The 26,053-nt window shown below is 42.6% G+C and overlaps 2 protein-coding genes across 4 annotated transcripts; one reads left to right on the forward strand and one right to left on the reverse strand.

The window, feature by feature from the left end:
* Positions 1-4,881: 4,881 nt before the first annotated feature.
* LOC118512653 (guanine nucleotide-binding protein subunit gamma-e) lies at positions 4,882-20,869 on the reverse strand. Of its 2 annotated transcripts, XM_036057372.1 has the most exons (4): positions 20,430-20,638; positions 17,516-17,633; positions 8,073-8,174; positions 4,882-6,118 (listed from the first exon to the last, which is right to left on the reverse strand). In XM_036057372.1, exons 2-4 carry the CDS (start codon positions 17,626-17,628, stop codon positions 6,115-6,117), a joined length of 219 nt encoding a protein of 72 aa, XP_035913265.1. In that variant the 5' UTR covers positions 17,629-17,633; positions 20,430-20,638; the 3' UTR covers positions 4,882-6,114. The 2 variants fall into 2 exon arrangements, with proteins under 2 accessions (XP_035913265.1, XP_035913264.1); XM_036057371.1 differs by lacking the exon at positions 4,882-6,118 and having other exon boundaries at positions 6,679-8,174; positions 20,430-20,869.
* On the forward strand, positions 20,795-26,053 carry LOC118512652. 2 transcript variants are annotated; one of them, XM_036057370.1, is made up of 3 exons: positions 20,964-21,038; positions 25,303-25,501; positions 25,747-26,053. In XM_036057370.1, exons 1-3 carry the CDS (start codon positions 21,010-21,012, stop codon positions 25,843-25,845), a joined length of 327 nt encoding a protein of 108 aa, XP_035913263.1. In that variant the 5' UTR covers positions 20,964-21,009; the 3' UTR covers positions 25,846-26,053. The 2 variants fall into 2 exon arrangements, 1 of the variants encoding a protein (XP_035913263.1); XR_004906329.1 differs by lacking the exons at positions 25,303-25,501; positions 25,747-26,053 and adding an exon at positions 21,424-23,357 and having other exon boundaries at positions 20,795-21,038.

The raw sequence follows: 26,053 nt of genomic DNA on the forward strand, positions 1-26,053 counted from the left end.
TAATGAGAATCGATCGCGTGAGTGGGTGTGTGTGTGTGTATGAATATTGTACGTGTATAGGTGTATGTACATAATGATACTGGAGCGGTATTTCTAACACCCTCCCGTCTGCTTCCAAATGTCAAGAAATCATTTCCCCAGGATGCTTTTCCCAGTGCGACTGCGCACTACTGTCTAGCACATTTCCTGGTGTTAGTGTGCCGAAGGGTAGCGCGTTCATTGTTTTTATTCTCATCAATGTATGCAACTCATTTTCCACGCTGTACTTCTGCTCTAACCGAGCGAAGATACACAGCGTGTCCTTTCTCACGGATTGACGAGATTTCTCTCTCGGTTTTCCACGACTTCGTGCTGACTGCACAGTATGGCGCTGAGCACGACTCCGAAACAGGGATTCATAATTATTTGCCCCTCTGGCGCAGCCGGAAGCTCAACACAACCCGGAGCGGGAAAAAGGTGAACCGAGAAACAATGAGAATAATTATTTAATTTTCGTTCGTCCATCTCGCTCCTGTCGAGCTGGGTCGTCCTGTCCCGTTTCTTCGCACCCGATTAGCACGCCGAAGCTCGTTCGCTTTCACAGCCTCCGCGTGTGGCAGTTTCTCGATTAGCGGATGGCAACGTTCCCGCAGATGGGAGAGCACCGGGCACGGGAAGCTGAAAAAAGCATTTCCCGGGAAAAGTCGTCTGACGGCGGGCGTTAGCACCCGGGGGCGCTGATTTGTGGGTGTTGCCAAGTGCGAAAAATTGCAAATATGTATAAGCCAATGGGTTGTACGTGGAGTTTTTCTTCTATTTTTCCGGCCTTTCCGTACGCTGCTCTCCTGCATTTGTCTTCGGTACGGTACAGCACATAAAATCTCATGCCACACTCAGACACACACACACACACACTTCTTCTGGACCACTTGCTCGAGAGGCTTGGCGGTAATGATGCTTTTGCGCACAGGGATTGTTTCGTCCGGCTGGCAGGCAGCATTTAGCGTTCATTACATAAATACTATCCTTGGGCAGTGTTGGCCGAGAGGAGAGTTAATGATAATGAGCTTAATTAATTTCGTTTGCTCACTGCTCCAATCGGTGATATGCTCCTCCCTTTCGGTGGCGCGTTCGAGATACTTTTGTTTCTATTCGATGGCACTGTAAGGGTGTGTGTGTGTTTAATAAAGGACAAACCCGTCCTGCAGCTTTCTTTCTTTTGCTTTGCGGCGGGAAGAAAAATAAACAATTAATTTCCGCCATTGCCGTTTGTGGTGTGCAGGAGAAAACTGCAACGTAACAGTTCTCCATCACAAGTACAGCAGTCAAAATGAGACAAACTGCGAGTGGGGAGATACTTTGAGGGTTCACACGTGCTCGCATGAGAAAGCTGAGCTGAGTCACACTCCCGAGACACTCTTTCTCAAAGCTCGCGAAAACTGGTTCGGCCTGGTAGCGGTTGTGTACGTTTGTACTTAACCGTAGCTAGTGGAAGAAAGAAGCGGCCTGCCGGATTGCCGAAGTGACTCTACTATGTTAATTTGGAATGTAAAAAAATACACAACAAAAATAAAAGAAAGCCAAAGTATAAAAAACACAAAGTCCAAAAACACCGATGCACATCCTGTGCACTCAAATTGTACAACCATTTTCCCTGCGCGCAAGTGCAACAGAACCTGGGCATTTTTGCAGAAAATATTTAACATTTCAGCGTGTTTGCGTTTTTTGCTTATTTCGAGCGGTTTGGTTTGCTTTTTTTGCTGTTTGTCTGCAGGGTTTTGCATTACTGCTTGTTGTGACTTTTGTGAGGGGTAGCATTAACATGTGCCTCAGTCTTTGTCGCACACTTGCGGGCGGCCTTCTGGGTTCTACAGTTTGTTGCGCGTCATGTTTTTTTGTTTAGATTTTCAGCATGGGTAAATTTTTGGGTGTCTCTTCATCATATTAGATGAAGACAAAAAAGGAAAAATTAGTCGCGACATTTTACAATTCAAAGTTTTTGTTTTCGTTTTAGTTTTTTAGATGTTTTTTAGTTTTATGTTGGACGAAGACAAGACGAAAATGCAGAGAAAGTTTTCTTAAAATGGTTTATTTTATCCTTGACAATAATTTTAAAAAAATAACTAAAAGAAATACTATATTCATCACTGCAACATTACACGCTGCTTTATTGACAGTCCTGCTGCCTGCTAAAGTGACAGGACCGGCATTTATTTTCATGCAAACTTGACTCTCCAGCTCAGAGGTTCTAATCCACGAAGTCAGAACGTGCCACTTTCGCGGACAGAAAAATAGAGTCTCTGCTCTTGTGTCTGAAGAATTAATTATTTAATTACTAAAAACTTTTAGTACGGCAATCCGGCATCAGATGCGAACCGAGCGTCAGACTTAAACCCGTTGAGGTTGTAGAGATAAATAGAAAAAGAAGAACAGCATTCTTGTTTCTACCATACATAAGGCATACTACCATCTAGAATTAAAAATGTTAATCAATTTACATATAAAGTGTATCCATCTTGAACATATTTCATTCTTTGGAGCAAATTCGCTAGAAGTGTTTCGTATTGTATCTACTAGCAACTGATTATCGAAACCCATCGAAGCATATCAATTAACGGCGCTGTTGCTAGGACTCGGGGTCTCCTAAATCTCAAAAACACCCTAACAATCCTGCTTCAAATGGATGTAAAATGAAATTAAAAATCTTCATTTGCAGGACCAAAACCTTCCCGGGGAAAAAAACTGTCAAGCAAAAATAGGAGACGCTTCGAAACTCCCCCAATTACATCGGTTTTGCAACAAACCCTAGGACAGTGGGGGAAAAAAATAATGTCCTCGCTTAAGTTCCTTCCCTTCCATAATGTAATAAAAATAAGACAAAAGCATCACGCTCACGTTCCGTTGCCGCAGAAATAAAAACCTCACACTATAACGTGTGCTGTTACGAGCAAAAAAAAAGTGCGTACTGTCGACCATCCCGGTCAAAAAAAACCATCCCTCGACCATTCCATCCGTGGGCCTCATTTTTTATCATTTGTCTAGCTCTGCCAACATTTTCACTGCGAGGGTAATAGCGGCTCGCTCTCTACACGTTTCTCTCCTTTGTTCCCTGCAGAAGGTTTAATATCGATCCCTTCCTGCGTTTCATTACCAACCTGCTTCACCGTAAATGAGTGCACTCATCTGCCTCGATGGTGTTTTTTTTTTGCACCCCTGTTCAAGGAAAAAAAGAACGGACGGTCGCCGACGTTAACGACGCTAAGGAAAGGGGACCAACCGTTCGTTTCGTACGTAGATTTAAAAACTCACCCAAACAAAAACAAAAACACCATTTGAGACACAAACACTGCCAACCATAGGGTAGACAACGAACGGCAGACGATGGAAATTAAATGTCGGCGATTTTAAATGCTCGCTGGCATTCAACGTAACTGTTATATGATAGTGGACCGTGAATGTTCGAACAGGAATTTTTTAGTAAAATTGTTCTTTCAAAAGGCTCCTGGATAGGGTAGTAATTAATTTTTTTTTATTCATAAAGAACGGCCTGGCCGTATTGCTAGGGTAGTAATTAATAAAACTTTAGAAAACTTAAGAAAGCCTCTTCGCATCACATTTATTCACATTTAATTTATATTTGTAGTAAGACGGCTTGACGCCGTATTGACTTAAAAATGAATAGTTTTGCAAATTTTTCATTTAGTAACATTTTCATGTGGAATTCGAAAAGCATATTTAAACCTTTCCAATTGCTTTCAACGGCTACGCAAACGTAAAGCGAGGAAAAGCTGCTGAAAGTTAATTTAGCATGGACAACAACCCATTTTGTCGATGAACGACAATCGGAGATGGGAAGTTGGGCAACATTCAATGAAAATTAAAATATTGAAGAGAATACTTATTGAAACTGGAAAAACTTTATTTTAACTGAAATTAATGGTGTCAAATATGAAGTAGTAACAATTTAAAATCAATTATTCCATCAAATGTTCATCAGTTCTTCCAGATGGGAATCACGTACCTGAGTATACTACACATGAACGTGTTTTTAATTTGTTACTTGATGCCGCAGATGAATAAATGAAAGTTTGTGTTTAACTAAGGAAATTTATAGTTTCGTATTGTTTCTTGGTAAAAGATAAGATACGATTTCAGAGGATTTCTTCTAAAATTGTACTGGGAAGGGAATTGTTCAAGCCAGTGCAACGCATAATCGATCAACCGAAAATTTCATCGATTGTTTTTCCGAGCAAGCTTCATAACTTGCACGTAACTTGTATGCGACGATTGCATCCGAAGGCGGATATGCTTCGAACATTTTCCCATAGCTCTCGACAATTTTACCGAGACTTAAGGATGCAGTGCAAAATAAAGAATGCTAGAGAAAAGCTCGGACTGCAAAAAGACGAGTCATCAGGTCGATAGCAGGTAAATAGCAGTCCGAGACCTTTCGAGGTTGTAGTGCTAAAAATAAGAAAAATAGTCATTCCAGCGTACGGGAAGGTTCTCTAGATAAGATTGAATCCATGGTCCTGCCGTGTGATGATCTTCTTTTTTTATAAGGCGCTACGCATTCTTCACCTGCTGCTCCATATCCATGTGAACGACTTCAAAAGACCCACAAATATTAAAAAACACTTAACAAAACAACGGAAGGCTGGATCGTCTGGTGTCATTCTCGAAACATGATCAATGCTTCAAAATGGTGAGATATGATCGCTCAGCTCGTACTAGAGCTCGCCGTTAGAGAGCATACTTGATCGTCCGGACTAAAGGCTAATAGTCCATGGCTAAAATCCTGCAAAGCATCTCGAACTCGGCTAATAGTAATTCTTCATTTATGCAACAGGTATTTCCAGCGGCAAAGTTTCCACGACGTATCAATATGCTACACACACCCGGTTAGACTATTAAGTTTCGTTTATTTTATTTATAAGAAATGTGAATTTTACCTCATCAATAGTTTAATGTTTTTTTGTGATTTATAATGATAATGATTTGTATTTTAAGTGTATACTAGGTTTATGGTACTGCAACAGGCAATTTGTAAACATAAAAACGGAAAGAAATCGCCCTCGGTCGCCCACGGTCCTTTGGATTTCGGATTATCTATACACACACATACAGCCACACAGACAGAGCTAGTGAAGCATCGCTCGATCGAATCGCACATATGCGTTCATGGTGAAACATGCACCTGATACTGTTGCAGCATTTTCTTCAGTGTGTATAGTGTAATAGAAACGGACGATACGGGAGCACCTTGCTTGAACCATAGTTGACTTAACCTCCACGGTTCAAACTGCAATCCGGCACGGTTCTGCTTATTACAGATAGAAGGAAAGAAAATCGATGAGCACAATGGATACGATGTAAATAAAAAAAACGTTAGAATGCCTCGTCGTACCTCCAGCGCTAAGTGCAGTTTGCACGAACAAAAACTGTCCCAACAGACTAGATAGCTGCTACCGCGATCAAATGCGCGAATACTACTATTGAACACACGAACTCCCAATGGGGAGCTCATTACGGGGGGGCGAGAGAAATATTGGTAAAGAAACGGTATGACTTAAGAGGAGTTCCTAGTTCCTGATTTTTCTTCGCCTGCCACGCTCAGCTACGATATCTGCAACGTACGCACTAAAACAAACATCATGCCTGTTAACTTTTCCCTAGCCGCAAGCTACGATCGTCGATCGTCCACTAAAATCATACCTAAAAAAAAAACAAACCAAAAACTATGACTAGACTCTTGTTAAATGCATCCCACTCCAAATGGCCTCAAACTCATCCATCCTTTGTGCGCTGGATTGTGCGTAGAATCGCTCATTGGTTTTGTCGCTTCGGCTGCTCGGAATCTTGTATCTGTAGGTATGACATGTTTTTTGTTGTTTTTTTTGCGTGTTTGTGTATGCTATAGGATGACACTGGTTTCCTGTTCCTCACCCAACCCGAACCTTTTGCGCTGCTTTTGGTCTTTAAACGGTAACTCTACAAACATAATCCGCGCGTGCAGCGGTGAGTTTCAACCAATCATGCCCGTTTCGCTCTCGGTGCTCCGGTGGCGGTTCTTTGTTTGTGTGGCACGACGAGGCGCGGCATTGCTTACGACAAGTGACCATCGAGCGTGTCATTTTATCTGTTGAAAGGAGGTAAAGAAAAAGAGATTGTGCCCAAAACGATGCACAACGGGTTGCCTTAGTGAGATTGTAGCGACGAACAGCGAGGAAGGTGGAGGCGAATAGTGTTGTTTCTCTTACTACCACTTTGCAAAACGGCTTAACAGAGATACGAGAAGAAGTTATTTAACTACTAGTCGAATTTGTGTGAATATTTACAAAACTTGAGTTTAGAGCCTCTATATGAAAATTTCAAAACAATAATAAGGACTTCCTTAAGTTTTTCTTGCTATCTGTTCTGTTATAGTTTAAAAAATGTTTTAACAGTGAAAATAAAATAGAAACAAACAAAAACACTACAAAAGTGATTAGACAGTGTACAAAGAAATCATATCAAAAGTTTGACTGAAGAACAACAGTCAATCACGATGCCCGCGACAAACAAACTGGTAAAGTAAATATGTACAACAGCACAACAACGAACAACAGAAACATCAAAAGGACAAAAATGCACAAAACAAAAATAAAAAAAAACAAAATTTCACCCGAAACATAGAAAGGACGGCACACAACAACACTATTGGACATGCATGTGTTTGATTTATTCCAGCAAACGTAAAACGAAACAAAAATAACACACAACCCGATCCGCAGCCGCGAAGTGTCCTGCCCGACAGGATCTGCCCCTAAAGTTCAGCGAAGGATAAGAGACGTGCTTGTTGTTTACGACAACTGTACAACAGTATTTTCAGCCCTCCGTGCATGTGTGTGTGAGCCACTTGTTTGTCACATCTTTCAATGGTGGGGAAAAGCGAGTGAAAAACACAAAACAACATCCAGGCGAAAGTATGCACACAATGATACACGCATGGCGTGGTCTTGGTAGGATTCAGTTTGTTTTTTGTTTTCAATTAGCCCCACACGCTAATTGTTCTCTTTAATTCTTCATTTAAATTTTGCACATTTTCGCAAACAGTTTCGCTGCTTGGCGCTGGGCGCTCGGGCCCGGCAGTTTTTGCTTGGTTTTGCTACACCGGAGAGAGTTACAAACGTTCGCGTGTTTTAATGCCGCTACTTGCACTAACATATGATGCACTGCTGTCGACGGACAGAATGAACAGAACCGAACCGAGATAAATAAAAAATAAAAAACACAAACACACACCGATCCGATCCGAAACTTAAAGCTAATGAACAGATCGCAATGAGATTTTTAAAGCAAGATGGAACGTAAGCCCTGCTGCTGCTACTGCTGCTGCTGCGACCCTTTGATGCCACCATTGATGTATCTTGGCAGTTGCCTCTTTCTCTGCTCTGCTTTCTACTCTTTCGGCTCTCATTGTTTTTTCGATTGTAATGTTCTGCTAAGGTATTTTTAAAACTACGATCAAACACGCTCAGACCGATCGAGATAAAACAATAAACCGATCATAAATATCTTAACTAAAAGGACCTTAATATTGAGCGCGTAAATAGCTTATTTTGATTGATTTTCGCAGTTTGTTGGTTAGATTGGTTCCGGGTTTGTTTGCACTTCTGCTGTGGTCTCTGTATGTCCGGTAAAAATAATACCTTTTCATAAGGGATGTACTTGAGAATCCAAAAACGTAATTGCCATTACGAGCAGAAAGAGTAGAAGAAAACAGAAGCTACTGACGGTATCGGTCAAATAATGAGTGTTGAGATTTTCAGTTGCCGATCCGAATGGGTCGCGGGTTTTAGAATTGGTCACACCCAAAAAAGTGGTATCGAGTGGCGCTGGCACTGGCGGCTTGTTAAGGTTCGATGAGAAGCAGAGGCTCTGTTGCCGGCCGTATGATACATTTGGTAGAAAGTTGTAGAAAATAGTAATTGGATTTTGGGTGTAGAAGTAGTAGTGGTGATGGTGGTGGTAGTGGTAGTAGTAGTAGTAGTAGTAGTAGTAGTAGAAGTAGTAGTAGTAGAAGTATCGGTAGAAGATAGGACGCTATTTACATGATGACACATTTGCCCTTCTCAGCCCAAGGATTATTCTTCTTGTCCGGAGCGTGAATCAATGGATCGTTCTTTTCGTTCTCCTCCACGTATTCTCGCATGCTGTAAAAAAGGGAATAAATGAATGGTTTTGGTTAATAGGAACGCTTGTTAGTATAGCTGAATTGTTAAAAGAAAAGCAATACAGAAATGAATCAAATTAAAACAATGCAACTAATAATGCAATAACATCACGAAATATTTGAAGATCTCCAAAAGTTACTAAATAGTGCGATGCTTTTCTGATTTTTTTTTTGTCGGTTTCATTCATTCATCGTTCATAGTCCCAGTACTCAAATAACCCTTTGATACATGGATTCTGTACAAAACTGACGAAACCCTCTTAGCTGCACTCGAAAGGAAGATGCTCAGAAGGATTTATGACACCGTATGTGTGGAATGGGGCGGACCGGCGGCCGAAGCGATAACGGTGCCGGTCTTCACACGTTAGGACCAGGGTTCAAATCCCATCCAGACCATATCCCCGTACGTAGGGCTGACTGCTTCACTTCGGGTAAAATTAAGTCACAAAGCGCCGGAAATGGCAGGCCGAGACTTCTCGAGGTTGCATTGCCAAGGAAGAAGAAGATGTGTGGAAGGACAATGGAGGAGCCGCTACGATGATCTCACCATCCTGCAGTGAATTAGACTCGTCCGGATCCTTCGGGCTGATCACGTCATGAGAATGACACCGGACGACTCAGCCGGTAAAGTTCTTTTAGGCCGTCCACACGGACAGAGGCAGCGTGGCATGCTCAAACTGAGCTGGAGTGAGGGCGTTGATGCGTCCGCCAGAACGGACGGGATAATCGATTGACAGAAGAAGGCGGTGGACCGTGAGGGGTATCGACGATTGTTACAGCAGGCCAAGACCGCGAAGCGGTTGTAGCGCCGGATAAGTAAGTAAATAAGTAAGTAAAATCTTATCTAACAAGATTTCAAATTTTTATAATTGCGTGTCGTGTGACGTGTTACCAAGGAACTGACGGGAAGTGATGTCCACTGTTCACAGACCCGCTCAAACAACGAAAGAAAAAATTTAGTTTTTGACGACGAAATTTCAAGCAACAGATCGTTCGAACTCACTAGGGACAAGATGTTCTTTCCCGGTTTGAAGAAGGAAATTTCTTCAAACTAATGTGAATTGTTCTTTATCTTTTTCTTAGTTCTTAGCAAACAACCGGCCAAAGCCAGGCCATTCCTACCGAGTCATAAAAAAAAGATTTTAAATTTTGATGAAGAGAATTGTTTCCGATGTAAATGACTTCAGCATTTACAATCAATTCTTTCATTTTTATTCTATTTTCCTACTGTTTGGTGCTGAGCTTTCAGGTGCTCTTGCCCTGTAATAACGTTACATACGCTTCACAAAAGGCCACAGTTATATTAAATACGTCTCACTTAACAAAAATTCTTCCGCTCGCAAGGCCCGCTGCCCGAAGGGTTCGTGCATAAAGCACTAATAACACTTAAGGTTTTGGAATTTTCTACGAAAAGGTCGAGAACGTTTGCCGCATTGCAATATGATTTTCTTTGATCGCGTCCCGTTGAACTGACGGCTACCAAAAAAAGCGTGGAGGGCAAAAAAATAAAATATCTTCAACCGGTCCCGAAAAAGGAAACGGTGTTTCTATGACTGCCTAAAGCTTCCGATGGTTACTTACACCCAACCCAAGCGTATCGGTTGCTAGCAGCAGTCCGTTTTCACGGTTGTTAGCCTGCGTCGGTTGTCTCAGGCAGAATCGTTTGCAAAAACGTGTCAACTATTTCGAAAGTAAAGTTTCCTGAAAACTCCTGCATTACTCTCTCGCTCTCTCTCGTGTACAAAAAAACGATACAAAATAACAGAATTCTTTCGTGCAGCTAAATTAAAATGTTAGAGAGTAAGACAAAAAGCTCATAAAGAAAAATCCGTTTTCAGTATTGTTTTCCTTCCATACTCGCTCGAAAGCAAAAAGCTTTGTTTGGATGATGCTTACTTCAATCACCGCCAGGGGCTTATTAAATATTGAACATTGTAAGCGGTTGCTTGTGTTGTGTGCCGGAGCATGTTGATGTATTTTTAATATAGGAAAGGTTAAAAGGTACCTTTTTCCCCCTTGGTGGCTTCTGCTCGTGGTTGATTACAAGTACAGGCTGCGTAGCTCAGTATGATGGTTCTTGTCATACCAATCAGCCTACAAGTTGACAACCTGTCCGTATGATTCATGTTTGAAAAGGGAAAAGGACTGTCTACATGACGAAAACTAGACGCTAAACGCATGAAAAAATAATGCTTCTGAGCTAGTTTTACGCACTCAAAAACCACACGACGGTTTTATGTACGTTAGGCAGATTCTTTTATTACATAATTTCTTCTGCAGTAGAATAAAGTAATGAATGCCTCTTTTTTCGGTATTTAAATCTCAGGCGCTGTTTGTCGATCAGAGATCCGACCAGATAAATTAACTTAATTCAAATGGCTTTCAAAACCAATCACTTGGGTCTTAATTTTTTTTCTCCATGTTATCATTTTATAGCCAAGCTTCAAGCTGCTTTCTTTCTATCAATGTTCACCAAATAGCAACAGTTACACAGGAAATATACCGTCTTGCACGGGTAGCTTCTCATCCTTCTCCCATGCTCACACAAGCACCGATTCAATGCGAAATCGTTCGAGCGAATAACGGAGGCTTGAGTAGGGTTTAGGGAATGGAAAAATAATAAACCACAGGCCACCATCATGCGCGCCTGTACACTGTGAAACACTTAAGAAAACCCTGCGGCGCTGGTGATGAAAGTGGCGATTCATTCGTGCACCGACGACGGCGAAGATTTTATTCGAAACTCTGTCACCACGGCTTTACAGCGTGCTACCAAACCAGCGCGGGGGATCAAGGAATGGATGGATTGATCCGAATGGACGGCGTGTGGAACATAAATGTATTTCCACATCCATAGCGTGTTTTCTTGCCGCACGCTTCCGTGGTCGCGGTTTTCTTCAATTTCCGCTCCGGCTGATGGAACAGGCATGCGAATCGGGAGCGGGAAAATGGTTTTTCCATCCCAGTATCTGCTTTTGCACCAGCCGGTAATACGATCCGGGAGCAGAAAATGTGTAGCGAAGGAGTAAAATGAGTCGTCACATGAAAAATCAATCGAATGTTCGAAAGTCTGCATCAAACGGGAAAGATTTCTTCAATGTGTGCAACGCGTGATTGGATTGGATAATATTTTTGTCTGCCTCTACAGTGGTCATGGTTATTTACTTTTCCATGGAAAAAATATTACTCCACGATAAACGTTCCAACTCAAAAATAAGAAAATTCCCTCATTATTGACGCTGCTTCATTAAAGCGCCAGTGGGGTTTGCTTCCTAGAACCAGCAATAATTCTTTCAGTACCACATTTCAATGAAAGCTTCATGAATAATTCTCGGGAGTTTCATATTCTTTTTTGTTTTTTGATTTGCAGTTTTCAATTTATTTCCGACGAAAAACAAACAATGTTTTCAAATTGGCAGTATCGAGGTACCGAAGTTTGAGAGCTAATTTGAATGGAGAATTTTGAATGTGCGTTGCCACGAGAAACTCGAACCAAAGATCAGCAAAAACAAATCGGGATTTTTTGTTTGTTACAAGTTATTGAACTTGTATCCAAATTTTTTGAAGCTTTGTTGCAAACATTGTTGGTATTGGTATGATTGCATCAACAGTGTGCCAATAATCAAAATATGAGAGCTTGCCAAAACTCAGCCATGAGATCGATGGTAATATCACCATGACGACACATCAAACATCTTGTCCCTGTCAGACAGGCATGATTTATATGCTTTTTCCCGATTACTGTTGTACACTCACTCCCCACACCGATTCTGATAGGTGTCTTCTTGCTCGTTGCTATCGCCGGTTGCCATCGCTGGTTGCCAGCACAACGCCGAGCGGAAGTTTATTTGCTTTAGCTACCCACATCCGGCTCATTCCGGGAAAATTGTAATTAAATTTCTTCCCCCTGCCATTGGCACGAATTTTTCCGTTTGCAACAGCGTTCAAACTGAGTGTATGCGAAACACAGGCGTAGCTTTCCGTTCGACGGCATTTCTATGGTTCTGTGGAACTAATCAAGTGTACGTAATGATGCTTGTTAATGGTACTTCATTTATTTATTTTTCTCCAACAATCATCCAATCAATCCCGCACTCGTTTGCGGTAGTGGCAACGTTCGGAGCGCCGATGTCAACGAAGATCGATCAACCGTCTTGTGCAGGTTGTTTTGGTTCGATTGTTGCCGATTCTCTGTTCGCTAATCTGTTGTGTGTGGTACAAATTGACCATGATTAACTATTCATGACCGAGCACAGGTGTCATCGGATATGTATTATCCTCAAATTAGAGTGGTATGTTGTGTGAAATACTGATTGAGTTATTAATAGTTTGAAAATTCTACGACACATCCATACAGGGAAGTTCTAAATATAGCGAAACTATAAATACCCTCCCGTTATCGAAACAATGACCAATAGTGCACAATTTCAATTTAGCAATAAATAATCAGTGCAATGTGCGGACCGCTTCCAGCACAGCTAATGAAAGAGCGCAATCGATAGCCCTCGTTAATCCTGTTACGTCCTAAGGGAACGGGAACTACCAGACGAGAAAGCTTTTTAATTGAAATCCAATTAGTAGCTACTAGGTATCCGCCATTACCGCTCTCCTAGCAGGTGACAGATATTTATGTACTTCAACTATTTTTGCTTCTATTTTCCCTCGGCTAGTTTGCTCTACTTTTTATTCACTAGAAACTAAAGAGCTTTTAAAGGAGTAAAAGAACCACGCAAAAAGCCACTGCTAAGCCACTATTTCTACTCCATCTTCTATACTTGATTGAATGTTTTCATTACTTGCACAACGCACAAAAGTACGTCACGTGCCGACAAGAATGTAATCCATTTTCCAATCACCACCCTTCGACTCGAAGGATCCACACTGCTCTGCCCTGGCGTGTTATTCTTTTTCGTTTACCCGTTTTGTCCCGGCCATACCTACCTGGCAGGCACTGGTAGGAGTTGTCCGTCTCCGGCTCAGCAGCCTACTTGGATCGCTTTTACATCAGTGGCTTTCATTTACCCGGTGTTTATTCCACCGAGTACCGCGGGTGTGATTACTTTTCATTAAAATTTCAATCACGCACACCACCGGGTGACCCGTTTACACCTCCGAGGTTTTTTTTTGCGGGGTCACCGGTGCGGGGATTTGTTTGTGCTAGGGATTGCCAATTTTCTCCTGGAACGCCACAGGACACCGTAGGCGAGGACGGCGACCAACTGTCTTCGGACACGTTTATCCTTTTCGTTTTTGGTTAGAAAGTTAGTGAAAGGTGTTAAGTGGGCTTAGTGTTTTTAGGTAGGTTTAGTAATGAGCAACGGGCCGATCCTGGCATGGAACGGGTGCTTTCTTGTGCCTTGCTTATAGATTTAGGATTAGTAGCATTGCATGCGGATGTTAGTACATTGTTAGTATCGTACATTAGTATGTTATTGTGTTAGTGATCGGTTTGGTTTTAGTAATTCCTATACTAAGGTTATCTTATTAAGAAATTCTCCTTAAACTTCTATTCGCTCATCATTAAACATTAAACTTATTCTATGCCGCGATGCATCGCTATCATAGCAGTTACTCAGGTTAGGCGTTAAATAAATTGAATGCACAATTGGTGTAGCTTTCCTCAAACTTTTCGTCCATCGAATAGATCTGTCTGGCTGAAACCTCCTGAAGGTTGAAACATAGACGACCTAAGTAATGAAAGTGTATGCGGGCATTTTGGTTTGCTCTTAATTTCTTGTAATTAAACTGTAATCCACCCGTATAATCCCATTTCTGACTCTTAATCATTTTGCTGCTCATTCACACCGATTTTTTGTACAGAGATCGTAAAAAGCCCATCGCAAACGGTTACATCCCAAACCCATCCGCTCATTTCAATGTGCAACTAGTGTGCGGAGAGATTCCGCTACAAGTTCCAACTAAGGAAATATGAAGAAGGCCCGCTGATATTCGATCCCAAATCGATACAGTTTCATCACGAAAGAGAGTGGCATTCAATTCTTCTAGTCATGGCAAAGCTTATTGTGATGGATAGAGGATTACAATCTTCAAAAGGAATGTCTTTTGGCTTGTTAGTGGCTTTTGTTTTTTTTTTCGCCCCAGACCTTAACTGAGCGATGGGAAAACTTTGTTAATCTAATGAATCGTCTCTCCCGTGCACAGTGCCTGCGTGCATGGATACAACCCTTGAAACTGGTCCGTCATTTATTTTTCTTGTCTGAAGCGGAATAGAGAAACACGGTGCTGCTGCTGGTGATTTTACTTGTCATCCTCGTGCCCTACCGGGAAGATAGGTGGGAAGCGGTAATGGTAGACGGACGGTTTTGGGAGAAGATGCACTAATGTCAAGAAAACGACGAGAGTGGCAGTCGTGAGAAATTGAGCATACGAACATCATTAGAACATGGTAAGTGGTGCTGTTCACAGTTCGTTACTAATGAGGACGCCGTTCAAGTAGAGCTTTGGCAGCTGTACTTTAGTGGTGGTGTGCGTAACAATGTATAAAAGTGTATGACATTTTGGCATACATAAAGAAAAACTTTTTTTTTGCATTATGCATTATGTATCAATATTGTAGTATATAAAGCGTATGCGAGTGTATGTGTAAAAACCTAAACAAAAGAATAATAATTCGTTTTTCCTATTCTATTTAGATGTTGCCTAGGTGATTTTTTTCTGCCATCGTCCATCCTATCATGTGATTGAATTGATGATACTACGGCAAATTCTGGGAATGCTGGGTGGGCGATAGGTCAACGGTGAATGTTTGGTTGTAAGTGTACTATTATTATCTATGATTAAGTCTTGTTAAAGCTATTTATACATAACATATATGAAACGTTCTGGTAGCTTAGGTAATAAAGACGCCAATCTTCAAACAACAGGAACAGGAATCAAATCCCATCCGTATCGTTCCTCCGTAGAAAGGACTGACTGTCCAACTACGTGGTATCATTAAGTATAATATAAGAATAAGCCGGCATGACCTAGAGGACACCGTTAACCCAAAAAGAAGTAGAAGATGACGTATTATATATACAGTCTTGAAAAGGAGAAGGTAGTTGAGTTTGTGATTTATTAAGGATGCTTTCGTGTTACCAACCGAAGCAGCTTCCAGTGTTCCACTAAACCTACTCTTAGTTGTGATAGCTACGGGAAAACTCATGTTTTCTCGCTTAGGAACTATTCATACATTATTAACACTCTCCATAAATTTCCTTGTGGAAAAGTTACGCTTCATGAACAACTTCAAGGGCAAGTTTTCATCGTTCACCTAGCTACTTACTTTAATAAAAGCTTTCATAACTTACAAAATGGTAATATTATTATGGTAGATGATTTTTCGTTTTGTTCATTCGACTACGGAGGCATTTTCTACTCCGGCTTTAGTAAGGAGGCATTTTCTACTCCGAACCTTAAAAGGGCACCTTAACCCTGGCGTGCGCGTTTACAATTAGAATCGACTACGCCGACTACTAATGCATTCCAAGGCATTACTTCTGGCATTCATTTAAGACCGATAACATTAATTCGTATGTTAAATGACAGTTTTTGGCCTTTGTTCAATTACAATAAAGCTTTAATATCCTAAACACTTCATACATAAGTTAAATATCTCGTTACAATCAATCATACTCTCGATAGCCCAAACCAACAAGCACAACAGAGGTCCATAATTCTTCCCAAACACTTCTCACTCATCAATTTTTGCTAAACAATTAAAGTGCTCTCATCAATGTGCAAGCCACCTCAAGTTCCACAAACATTCCACGGCAAACAGAATAGTGTGGCAACGATAACATTACGGTGAGGGAAGCAAAAACTCAACAAACAAGTACAGCGAGAGCACTGCAAGCCGATCTTTATCGGTGCTATCGCGGCTTGCTTCCGTCCCATGCGCCCTTACCAGCGCCCTGCCAAGAACGCGCCGAAAGGTGATAATGCGTCTCCACCGCACGGCAGCTCCAAAAACCGCACGAGCCGGTGGAGGGAACGTTCACCGTCGTCTACCTTGGCACTGTTTTCCCAGCACGCACACACGCGCGAGTCTCGGTGCGTATCACTACAGCGTGAGTGTCGCTGGCACAACTACCACTGCCAGCAACATGCGAGTGAGCGCGTGAGAGCGAGAGCGAAAAAACGTTCATTGTTGAAGATAAGAACACTCGGGCTAGCTAGGTGGATAGAAGCTGGCCCACCTTCCAGCCGAGCAACCTGCTAATGGTGGGATATCCGTAACCACCCAGTGGCACACTAACACACACACACACACACACAGCGCAACACTTCCCAGATGAATGGGCCTTTCCCCTTCTGGCGCATTGTTCCAGAGGCCGCTATAATTTGTTTCTCCCCGGAGGGTCCGTCGCTTCACTTGCGTGGTAAGCCACGGACAGGCGGCAGAGCAGGACGAGGATCTGGAAAAACTCCAACTTCACACGCTTCCTGCGTGATTACTGCCTACAATGCTTCTATTCTCCCAGCCACAGCAGCATCACCAATACTAGCAACGCCACTGACGAGTGCCGTAGTCAGTGTCTGCTAGGGGAGGATTAGGGCATGAGCGTGAGTGGGGTGGTGGTTTCTGTATCGATTTTTTCCCACATCCGTTTTCCGTTGACGTTCGGCCCGTTTGCCGTACCGACATTTTCGCCGGACTTTTATCCTTTATTCCTTAAACTTGGACTCGTTTTTCGTTTGCTCAACAACCGCACGTGTCCTTGTGTCAGGAAGAGAGTTATTTCAGCACTTGAGAAATGGTTCCATTATTCCGGGAGGTTCTGTAGCAGAGCCAATCTATATGCTGCTTTGGCACACACTCACATGGTTGCACACCTTTGCTGGCTCCGTTTTGCATCACCCGCATATCACTTGCAGTCACTTGTCACTTTTGGCAACTCAAAGCCCATCTTCAGCCACCCCACACATGGCTGACTCATTACTGGCTAATACACACCCCGAAATTATCGACTGAACTGACTGCGTCCCTGTTTTTTTTTTTCAGCACGAAACTGTCCTTTTTGACTGTGTGAAGCGATCAGCAGCATCCCCCCACTCTTCGTAAATTCTTGAGGGAATTGAGTTTTCCTTACAGTTCGCCTTTTTAACTATTGGAGACACTCATCGAAGGAATCCATGGTCAGAATGGTTGTTAAACCGATTTGCTAGTATCACCATAGGATTGATCTTCTTACTGAACAGAAACAGCTTAAACAACTCGCACTAAAACACTAAAGCCACTAAAGAAAACGGCACTAACGGCAGCAGAAAAATGAAGTGGCGAGGGGGGGTTGGAAAGGAAGGGGGCTGTTAGGTACTTACGCTGCGATACTCTTCGACAATGGCCACCGCTCCATCGAGGCCTGGTACTTCATGTTTTCGATCTGCTTTTTCAGTGCGTCACGGTCCATGGTTGCTAGAATACTGGGATCCATCGTGCCTGGAATGTAACGCGTGAGATGGAGAAAACGCAGCTCATCAGTGTGTGTGTGTGTGTGCAAAAGTCATTTGTTTGGGAGGGGTGGTTGTTAAACTGATGTTGGTTAATCGACGAAACGGGCGAAAATACTGTTTGGTTCCAAACGGTTTTTCCCACGCGTTTTCGGTACGGATCTTTGCGTTTGGTTTAAATAAGACAGAAATTTTCTTTTTAAAAACTGTTTTGTATGGGTCAATTTCTCGAATTGAAATTTCCGATTCCTAATCAATTTATCAAACCCGGGGAATCCAAACGGAATCATCCACATCCGTTGTGTAAACGCGCCTACAGCTTGCCAATCACGCAAACCGACAAACCGATGAGAGGGCATTTAGGTGTGCGCATGCTTCAGTGCTCAATATTCGCCCTTCGATGTAAGCGTTCCGTTGCCTAATCGGAGCGATAATTTTTTTGACAGTGGTTAGATTTTGCTGCAACCGACGCTCATACACACACACACACGAACGCGCGTGCCAGCATCACGGAGAGCAGCCCTTTGTGATGCCACTGCACACACCCTTATCGTGCTGGCGATGATTTTCCCCTAGCCGAGCATGCGCAATAGGAAATCGATTAAACTAAATTGAAATTACAGAGATATTTTCGATTACAGACCAAATCCTGGACACAGCTTTGAATTTAAACGCACAGTTTCATAAGAGTTTTAGTTTAGTTGATAAACGCTCTGTATTTTTGTGATTATATTTATTTAGATGTTAATTACACTGTATCAGTGTTCTCGGCAGTGGATTTACTGTCGGCAGGTTGCAAAAAAGAAGCATAATTGTTTGCGTAATTCGCAAAACGAATAATAGTTATGAAAAAAACCTAAAAGATGTTCTCTTTAAAGTACTTTTAAAGTGTTAGAGTAATGTCTGTTCTTAACAAACGATGTTTTTGCACATTTTCATCTTTGTTTACCGAAATACCAAAATATTCCGGAGTTCGGCTGGTTTCGTAATTAGGCAAATTCGTTGATCATAACAAATTTAATATGAAATTTTTTCTTGATCTCTTTTGACATCTTTCAAGTCTACCGAAACATAGCCGCAAGAGATTTTGGACGGATTTTGTCAGTATCTGGTTGTTTTATAAAGAAACAGTTAAAGGACTTAATTTTGAAAGAAAAAAAAAATTGTATTTTCACTTTTTTAACAAGAACTTGAGCAAAATAAGAGTAGATTTTTTGTCTCTCTCTCTCTCTCTCTCCCTCTCTCTCTCTCGTTTTTGGCCAAACTACTTCTTAAGGCCAAGCTTGTCATTTCTGGCTTACTAGAGTCAATGATACTACGTAATTGGATAAGAAAGTTCTCACTACGGAGGAGCGGTCCGGATGGGATTTAAAGCCTGGTATTGCCATATGAAGACCGGCGCTGATGTCGCCTCTACCACCCAATGACCGCCCAACACATTTTTCTTTTTAATTGCACGTTTTAATTTTTATCAATATTACTACCATTACAATAAACGTAAAACAGGTCGAACACACTACCCGAAAGAATTTATAAATATTACAAGCAATAAAAGCACATGTTTAAGTTATTGGTATAAGCACTTGCTAATGTATGAATAATTTTGATCGCTTTTAATTTATTTCACAACTTGGATTTAATGCTTCATTATGCGCTATGCAACAGCGTGTAATTATAACTTACATAAAGTTACAAAAATATCAGTTGACCAAAGAGTTATTAGAATTATGTTATTATTTTTAGAACAATTTAATTGTTTACAAAACCCGCCACCGCATGCAATTCAACCGCCAACCACAAATGCAACGCGATCTTCCACCCAGAGAGCATCACTAGCTCATCAAACGAATCTCCCCCCGAGCCACCGAGATCGTGTCAAGGTAAAATCAATACAAAAATGAAAACAATTAGCTGCCACGGGACGGCGACAAACGGCACGGCAGATGGTTGGAAGTGTGTAACGGTCGGTCGGTACGGTGCATGCTGCATGCTGCACCGGCACTGCAATTTCGGTCGATGGAGATGAGTCGGTTACGATCATCGCACGCTACAAACGCATCGCTCACATACACACACGTTCCTCACGGTCTCATCCATCTTCAATTGCTCACGTGTTCACTTGTGCTCATCGCTATGTGTGCGATGCTGGATGTGTTTGTTTTTCTATTTGCATGATCAAGCCCGATCTTCATTTGCGAGTGGTTGTTAAAGCGAGCGACGAAATAGAGAAGTGCTACATCGAAGCCGTCGGAATGTCGTGCCGGATGACGGCCAATTAGGTAATGGGTTAATCTGGCACAGGCAAAGGTTAAATTGCAAAGCGGTGCACGTTCAAATAGGGCACAACTCTTGGAAACGGAGTAAAAAAAAAGAAAAATAATTTGGCAGAAAATCTGTACGGAGGAACACACAAGCACACACGTTTAATTATAAAGCATCAAGCATTACTGGCAGCATCGACGATCGTTGATCTTTCTGTTTGAGTGAGATAATCTTGTAGCACTAAGCATTAACAGCTCAATCTCTATATCCTCTTGCAACACAAAATTCATATCAAAATTAGTTCTTTGCACACCATTTACTCTACCAAGCTCAGTTCACTTGCCATATCGAACTCGAAAAGGCAGTTGTAGCTAAAGAAAAAATATACTTCTTGTAAGAAGAAGTGAGTCAATGTGTCATCGAGCTGGAACTATTGCTCTTATCAAGATACATTCAGTGCCATACAAAATACTCTTTACACATCGTATCGACGCACTTATTTACTCTACCAGCACTCACGCACCTTTATTGAAATTGTACCAATTTCGCTAATTTATCACGCTATGCTTCGGCTCTCTTATCTCGATCGCCTTACTGGTTCACTTCCGCACAGGTTAGACTGCTCCAAATATAATCCTTTTCGAGGCCTCCCCACACCAACCGTAATGCGCTTTCGACCGGGAACCTATCGCGACGGACAACACAGCACGAATGTTTTCTAGCTGACCACCTGAAGCTAACTTTATCGGTACAGGTGAGTCAAACCATCCAGCATTGTCACGCTCGGTTCCATCGCATTCGCTCGCACACATGGGCATGGGTGCCGGGTGTAACAAAAGCCTCTACTGTGTTGGACGACCGACCGACCGACCGACCGACCGGGCTTGCAGTGCACTGCCGAACGATAACGTCAACGGATGGCTTCGGCGACAGACACGCTTTCCGTTTTACCCGAAGATAACCGTACCGGCGCTCGCAGATAAGTTTGACGGTGGTGCGGGACACTTGAGGCTTGAAAAGACCAATCGGGGTTGCGGTGTACCGGAGCATTCGATCGAGCGAGACAAGCGAGAGACGGTAAAGTTGTCTAGCAAACAGACAACATGGGAGTTATTTTGGAGGCATGCTGTTGGTATGAGTTTGTTATGATAACCTAGTACGATGCAAGAGAGGTGGTTTTGATAAAGAAAAGAAAACGCTGCGTGCTCTGGGAAAGCTACAATTTAGACTAATTTGTACGTTGCTTCAATTTTTTTCTAAATCAAGAGCTTTGGCATGACAGACCCATTCTTTGTTGAAAGCTCATTGGTGTAGCAAGTTGGTTCATACGCTTAATAAGTTTTAGATAAATTTAATTAGAAAAAAATGCTGATTTATAATCAACAGTAGAATTACCTTTACGATAAATGTTTCTCTCATTGTTGTATCCAGGGTGTATCGTTACAATCGTTGCTTTAAGATTGATCTTTATTAACTATTTATTGGTAACATTAATTCTCATGATGATTTTTCTATAGAGTCTTCACGCCGTTTTGTGTCTCGTAAAGAGTAAGGATGTTATAAAAAAAACCTTGGAGAATTGCCTCACCCAAAAAGCGCATGCATGCGATACTGCTTCTCCTCATCAACTCCACGAAGCCGTTCGCAGGCGCTAAAACGCTTTTGCATGGTTTTGCTGGCGAGCAATCGTGTGGCTTCCTTCTTCATACTAGCTCCAACCGATTGAGATACCGAGCGAGAACAGACCGGCCCCGGGGGTTTCCTGTACGCTTTGTCATCGCGTCTCCTGTCGGCCAGCGGAAGCCTTTGTCTTCGGACACATGTTTTGCACTGCCCAGTGCTCCGAACGTACGCGAAGGACATGCACAACTCACCTCAACATCCACACGAGGAAGATGGAGCTAGTCGTAGTAGATTTAAGTTTCTCTGTTACTCTTTCGGTCAGCCTTCGATGCAACCTGTAGGTAATCTGTGCCAGTTCCTGAGCGCCTGGTACGCTCTAAGCAATCGTTTCTAATATATGCTCGTATGGAGCGCGGAGCAGATAGATACTGTTTGTTGCAGTCGGGTTCAGCGTTTTTTCCCCCTTTTTAATAATTCAGTCAAAACGATTTAAAATCTCTATATTTGCAACTCTCTTAAATGATTAAATTTTGTATTCACCGCATGATGATCACAATTTTTAGATAGAATAAAAAAAAGGAAGCAATAAATTAGTTCAACGGTTACAACCACCAGACAGATGGTGAGGGTTTCATGCTTTTAAGGCATTTTGAAGAGCAAAAACCTACCATTATTCATTTTTATTAACAATTTTTTTTTTGTTTTGTCCTGCAAAATCAGGAGCTTCTTCAAATCATAGATTCGATGTCGTTTAAAAATAATCTCTTTAATGTTTTATCCTTTGCTGTCCTAGGAGAAAACTAGGACAACCTGTTAGGGGGAACAAAAAACACCAATTGAGCCGACCAAATGCATAGCTACGGTCCCCGGGCCTCCCACTAACCGCAAACATAATGTTACGCTTGTTGCAACGTGTACATTCTATCTTTTCATTTTTTTCTTTTTTGCCCATCTCCTTTGTCATCCATTTTCCCTGTTTACCAACTCACCAAGGGCATATGATAAACGTCGAACGGCCGGTAAGTGAAACGGGAAATTCGATTTTCTCTATTGAATTAGCTGCAAAAATGTATGGTAAGTGCAGCTACTGGTAGGCCATTCTCACGGCCATAGGCACGATGTGCTAGTTTCAAAAATAAAACAAAACCAACCGATCCATTGTCGAGCCTTCAGGGTGGACCCTTACGTACAGCGAGAAAAAATAGTTCGTTCAGTAATATATGTACGTGACACACAAGATACACTGGAGTGCCAATTTTCCTACCTAAACCAGCTAGTTGTGAGAGTGTGTTTTAGTTTTTCGTGTACGTGCCTCTTTCACTGCATTTACTTTAATTAAATTAACTTATGAAGAAAACTTATAAGATTTCTTTTCTCTCCCCGGGGTAGAAAGCATCATGTAATCTATACCGGTGGGTTTTACCGCTTTATACTAGGCACCGGTTCTATGGGTCGCAATAGTCGCGGACGGTTGCACTAGCAAGTGTCGTTTGTTGATTAGTCCGGTGGGAAAGAAAACTCATAGCTGAAACGAGCGTGGCTCAAAACACCCCCAGAACCATTCAATCAATCGATGGATGTGTTCGTCAGAAGCCTTAGCAGTGGAGAACCGTTTTGAGTACAGCGGTTCCCTTTATTGTGAAATGAATGTTTCGGTTTGTTTCTCGAAATTTTGCCTCCAGAGCTTTTATGACATAACGTTAGCTGTAAAAAAATGGTGAGAAAGGTAAAAATTTCGGTTATTATTTTATTAGTAAAATTATCAGGATTTTTTTAAACAAATTGAATTGAAATCAAAATTAGCCGAATACTGTGCATTGCAGAGCAATTTATCAAATTTTTTACAACAAGCTCTGCTCGGCCGATACTTTCATGCACCAGGGCGAAGTAGCTCAGCCAACTCGTGGTTCAGTCTACCACCTCGAGCTTCTGTTACAAACTTTACCAATCGCTTCTCAGTTCAAATAGATGGGCCTCGTACAGTATCGCAGATATCATTCATAATGCCAAGTAATTGCAAAGATCGTGGAAAAGGATTCTCCGGATAATGCCACCATGCAATGCGTACCGTCTATTAGGGTTCCTAAACAGCAGTAAGAGCTGCTCAGAAGAAGTTATCAAACGAAGGCGTCCATATCACAAACACGCGTGTAGTTCTAGTGAAGTGAGTTTCTAGTTAAGACATGAGATTCTTCTTCTTTCTTGGCCTGCTCCAATGAGTCACTTCTAAAAGACATGGCCTGCTGTCCAATCCGTTTCCAGGAAACAAGGTACATGCATGCTCTGCTTCATCTCCGACTACATTCGATCTCCGTTGATAGTCGCAGTCAACCAATACTGTGTTTCCTAGTCGTGCTCTATCACGGTCAGAGCCTCCCGCAAGCAACTACTTTGTCTTCGTCGCATTGACACGCAATCCCATCCTATTGGCCTCGCGTTTAAGTCGGGTGTACGCATACCGCCGCCGCTGTCCGTCCGACGATGTCGACATCATCTATGAAGCCAAGGAATTGGAGAGACCGGGTAAAAATCGTGCCCCTGTTGTCAAAGCCCGCGCTTCGCATGACAACTTCCAGAGCGATGTTCAACAGTAAACAGGAGAGTTCGACACACTCACCTTGCACTGCACACCGTCCATAATAGCCCTCAACAGCCGTACAAGTTTCGCAGGGAAACCGTACTGCCGCATCTGGTTCTGGTGGTATCTGGTGGGGATCTGGTTCTCCCGGCACCTGTAGAGTAACCCGTAGAGTAACAATTTGGTCGGTCGTGGATTTACCTCCAACAAATCCAGCTTGGTAGCTTCCGACGAAATGTGTAACAAGGGGGGAAGTCTGCAGGAGAGTATGCGGGACAGTATCTTGTAGGAAGCATTCTGGATTGTGATGACTCGGAAGTGAGCACAGTCCTGTCTGTCACCCTTTTCGTACACTGGGTGAATGACACCTAGCGTCTACTCGTCCGGTAGTTCTTCCTGGTCCCATATCCTGACAATCAGGCAATGTATGACCGCGGCAAGCCTCTCCGGCCCTATCTTGAACAGTTCTGCCACCAGCCCATCGCTGTCAGCCGACTTGTGAGTTTTCTGCTGTCTAATGGCACTGATGACCTCATCCAAAGATGGCGAGGGCACTTCGTCATTGTCAAGTCAGAAGTGCTGCTCTCTTATGCTTATATGCTCTTATGCGCCTGGCCCATCCTCTATTGCATCTGCTCTGTTCAGGTGTCCTTTGATGAAGCACTTCCACCTGTCTATCACCTCTAGTTCATCTGACAGGATATCTCTCCGCGTTACGGCACATGGCGATCATGGGAGTAAATCCGCTTCGTGCCGCATTCAGCATCCTGTAGAACTTGCGAGATTCTCCCGACTGAGATAGCTGCACATCCGACTCCAAGAAGCTGCGCTTCTTTTCCTCAAAGAGCCCAGTCTGCAGCCTTCTCAGTCGTTTATGGGTCGCCACGTTTTGTCGGGTCTCGCGCTGGAGCATTCTGGTACGCGCTGCGTTCTTCTCGGTTATTGCTCGCCTGCACTCATCATCAAACGATTCCTTCCTCTGGTTACGTGTCAGGCGGCCAATCGTTCGCCCGGCCGTGGTGCTGATGGCTTGTTCCATCATACGCCAGTGGTCATTAAAGGAAATCGCCTCGTTAGTGGTGTCCTCCGGCAACGCTTCCCCAAGCACGATTGCGAAGTCGCGGTCGTACTCCCCCTCCAGCTGCGCAGAGAAGATCTCGTTGATTCAAATTTAATTAATTCATGACTCTTCAAGCCTGTATGTAACGATCCTGACGGTAACCAAAACCGGAAGGATTCGACGGTTGGGACACGTGATGAGGATACCGGGCTCATGCTCACTAGAAAGGTGTTCGTCAGCGACCCGTACGACACGAGGCATTAAGAAGCACACAGCAGCCGTGAATGGAGGAATACAGCTAAGGGTCGAAATCCGTGGAAATAAAAAAAGAAATGTAAGCCTCGGTCTGACAAGCCTTTTTCTTGTTAAATTTCTACTGTATTTTAGGATCGTGCAGAACCTATGGAAAAGTAGGATTCTGAACTACTTCCGAACGTTCACGAAGGAAAGCGATGAACTAAAAGTTGAATTGACTTAATCAGATGATTACGAAGTGCCTTCCGGTACTTAACTTGTCAATTTGAGCTACGAAATTTTTTAAGTTAAATGCTCGATCTTTGCTTACACGATTTATAATAGGAATACCGCCAGATGGCAGGGATGGTTGCGCCCACCAACATACAATGTACGACAATTACCCTTAAGACAATGGTGCCCGTTCGGAGAAAAAGTCTCTAGTTAGATGAGCTATCTTCGATGACGAGATGCCCACTCCACTGGACAATGAGATCTCATCCAACTACAGGAACTCTTGGTAAATCAGGATTCTTCGATTACAATATCTCTTCTTCTTCTTCTTCTTCTTCTTCTTCTTCTTCTTCCTTGGCACTACAACCTTTAAGCAACTTTGGCTTTCTGTGACTTAATTTTACCCGTAGCAAAGTAG

The sequence above is a fragment of the Anopheles stephensi genome, chromosome 3 (genome assembly GCF_013141755.1).
Source record: "Anopheles stephensi strain Indian chromosome 3, UCI_ANSTEP_V1.0, whole genome shotgun sequence".
Taxonomy (NCBI): Eukaryota; Metazoa; Arthropoda; class Insecta; order Diptera; family Culicidae; genus Anopheles; species Anopheles stephensi.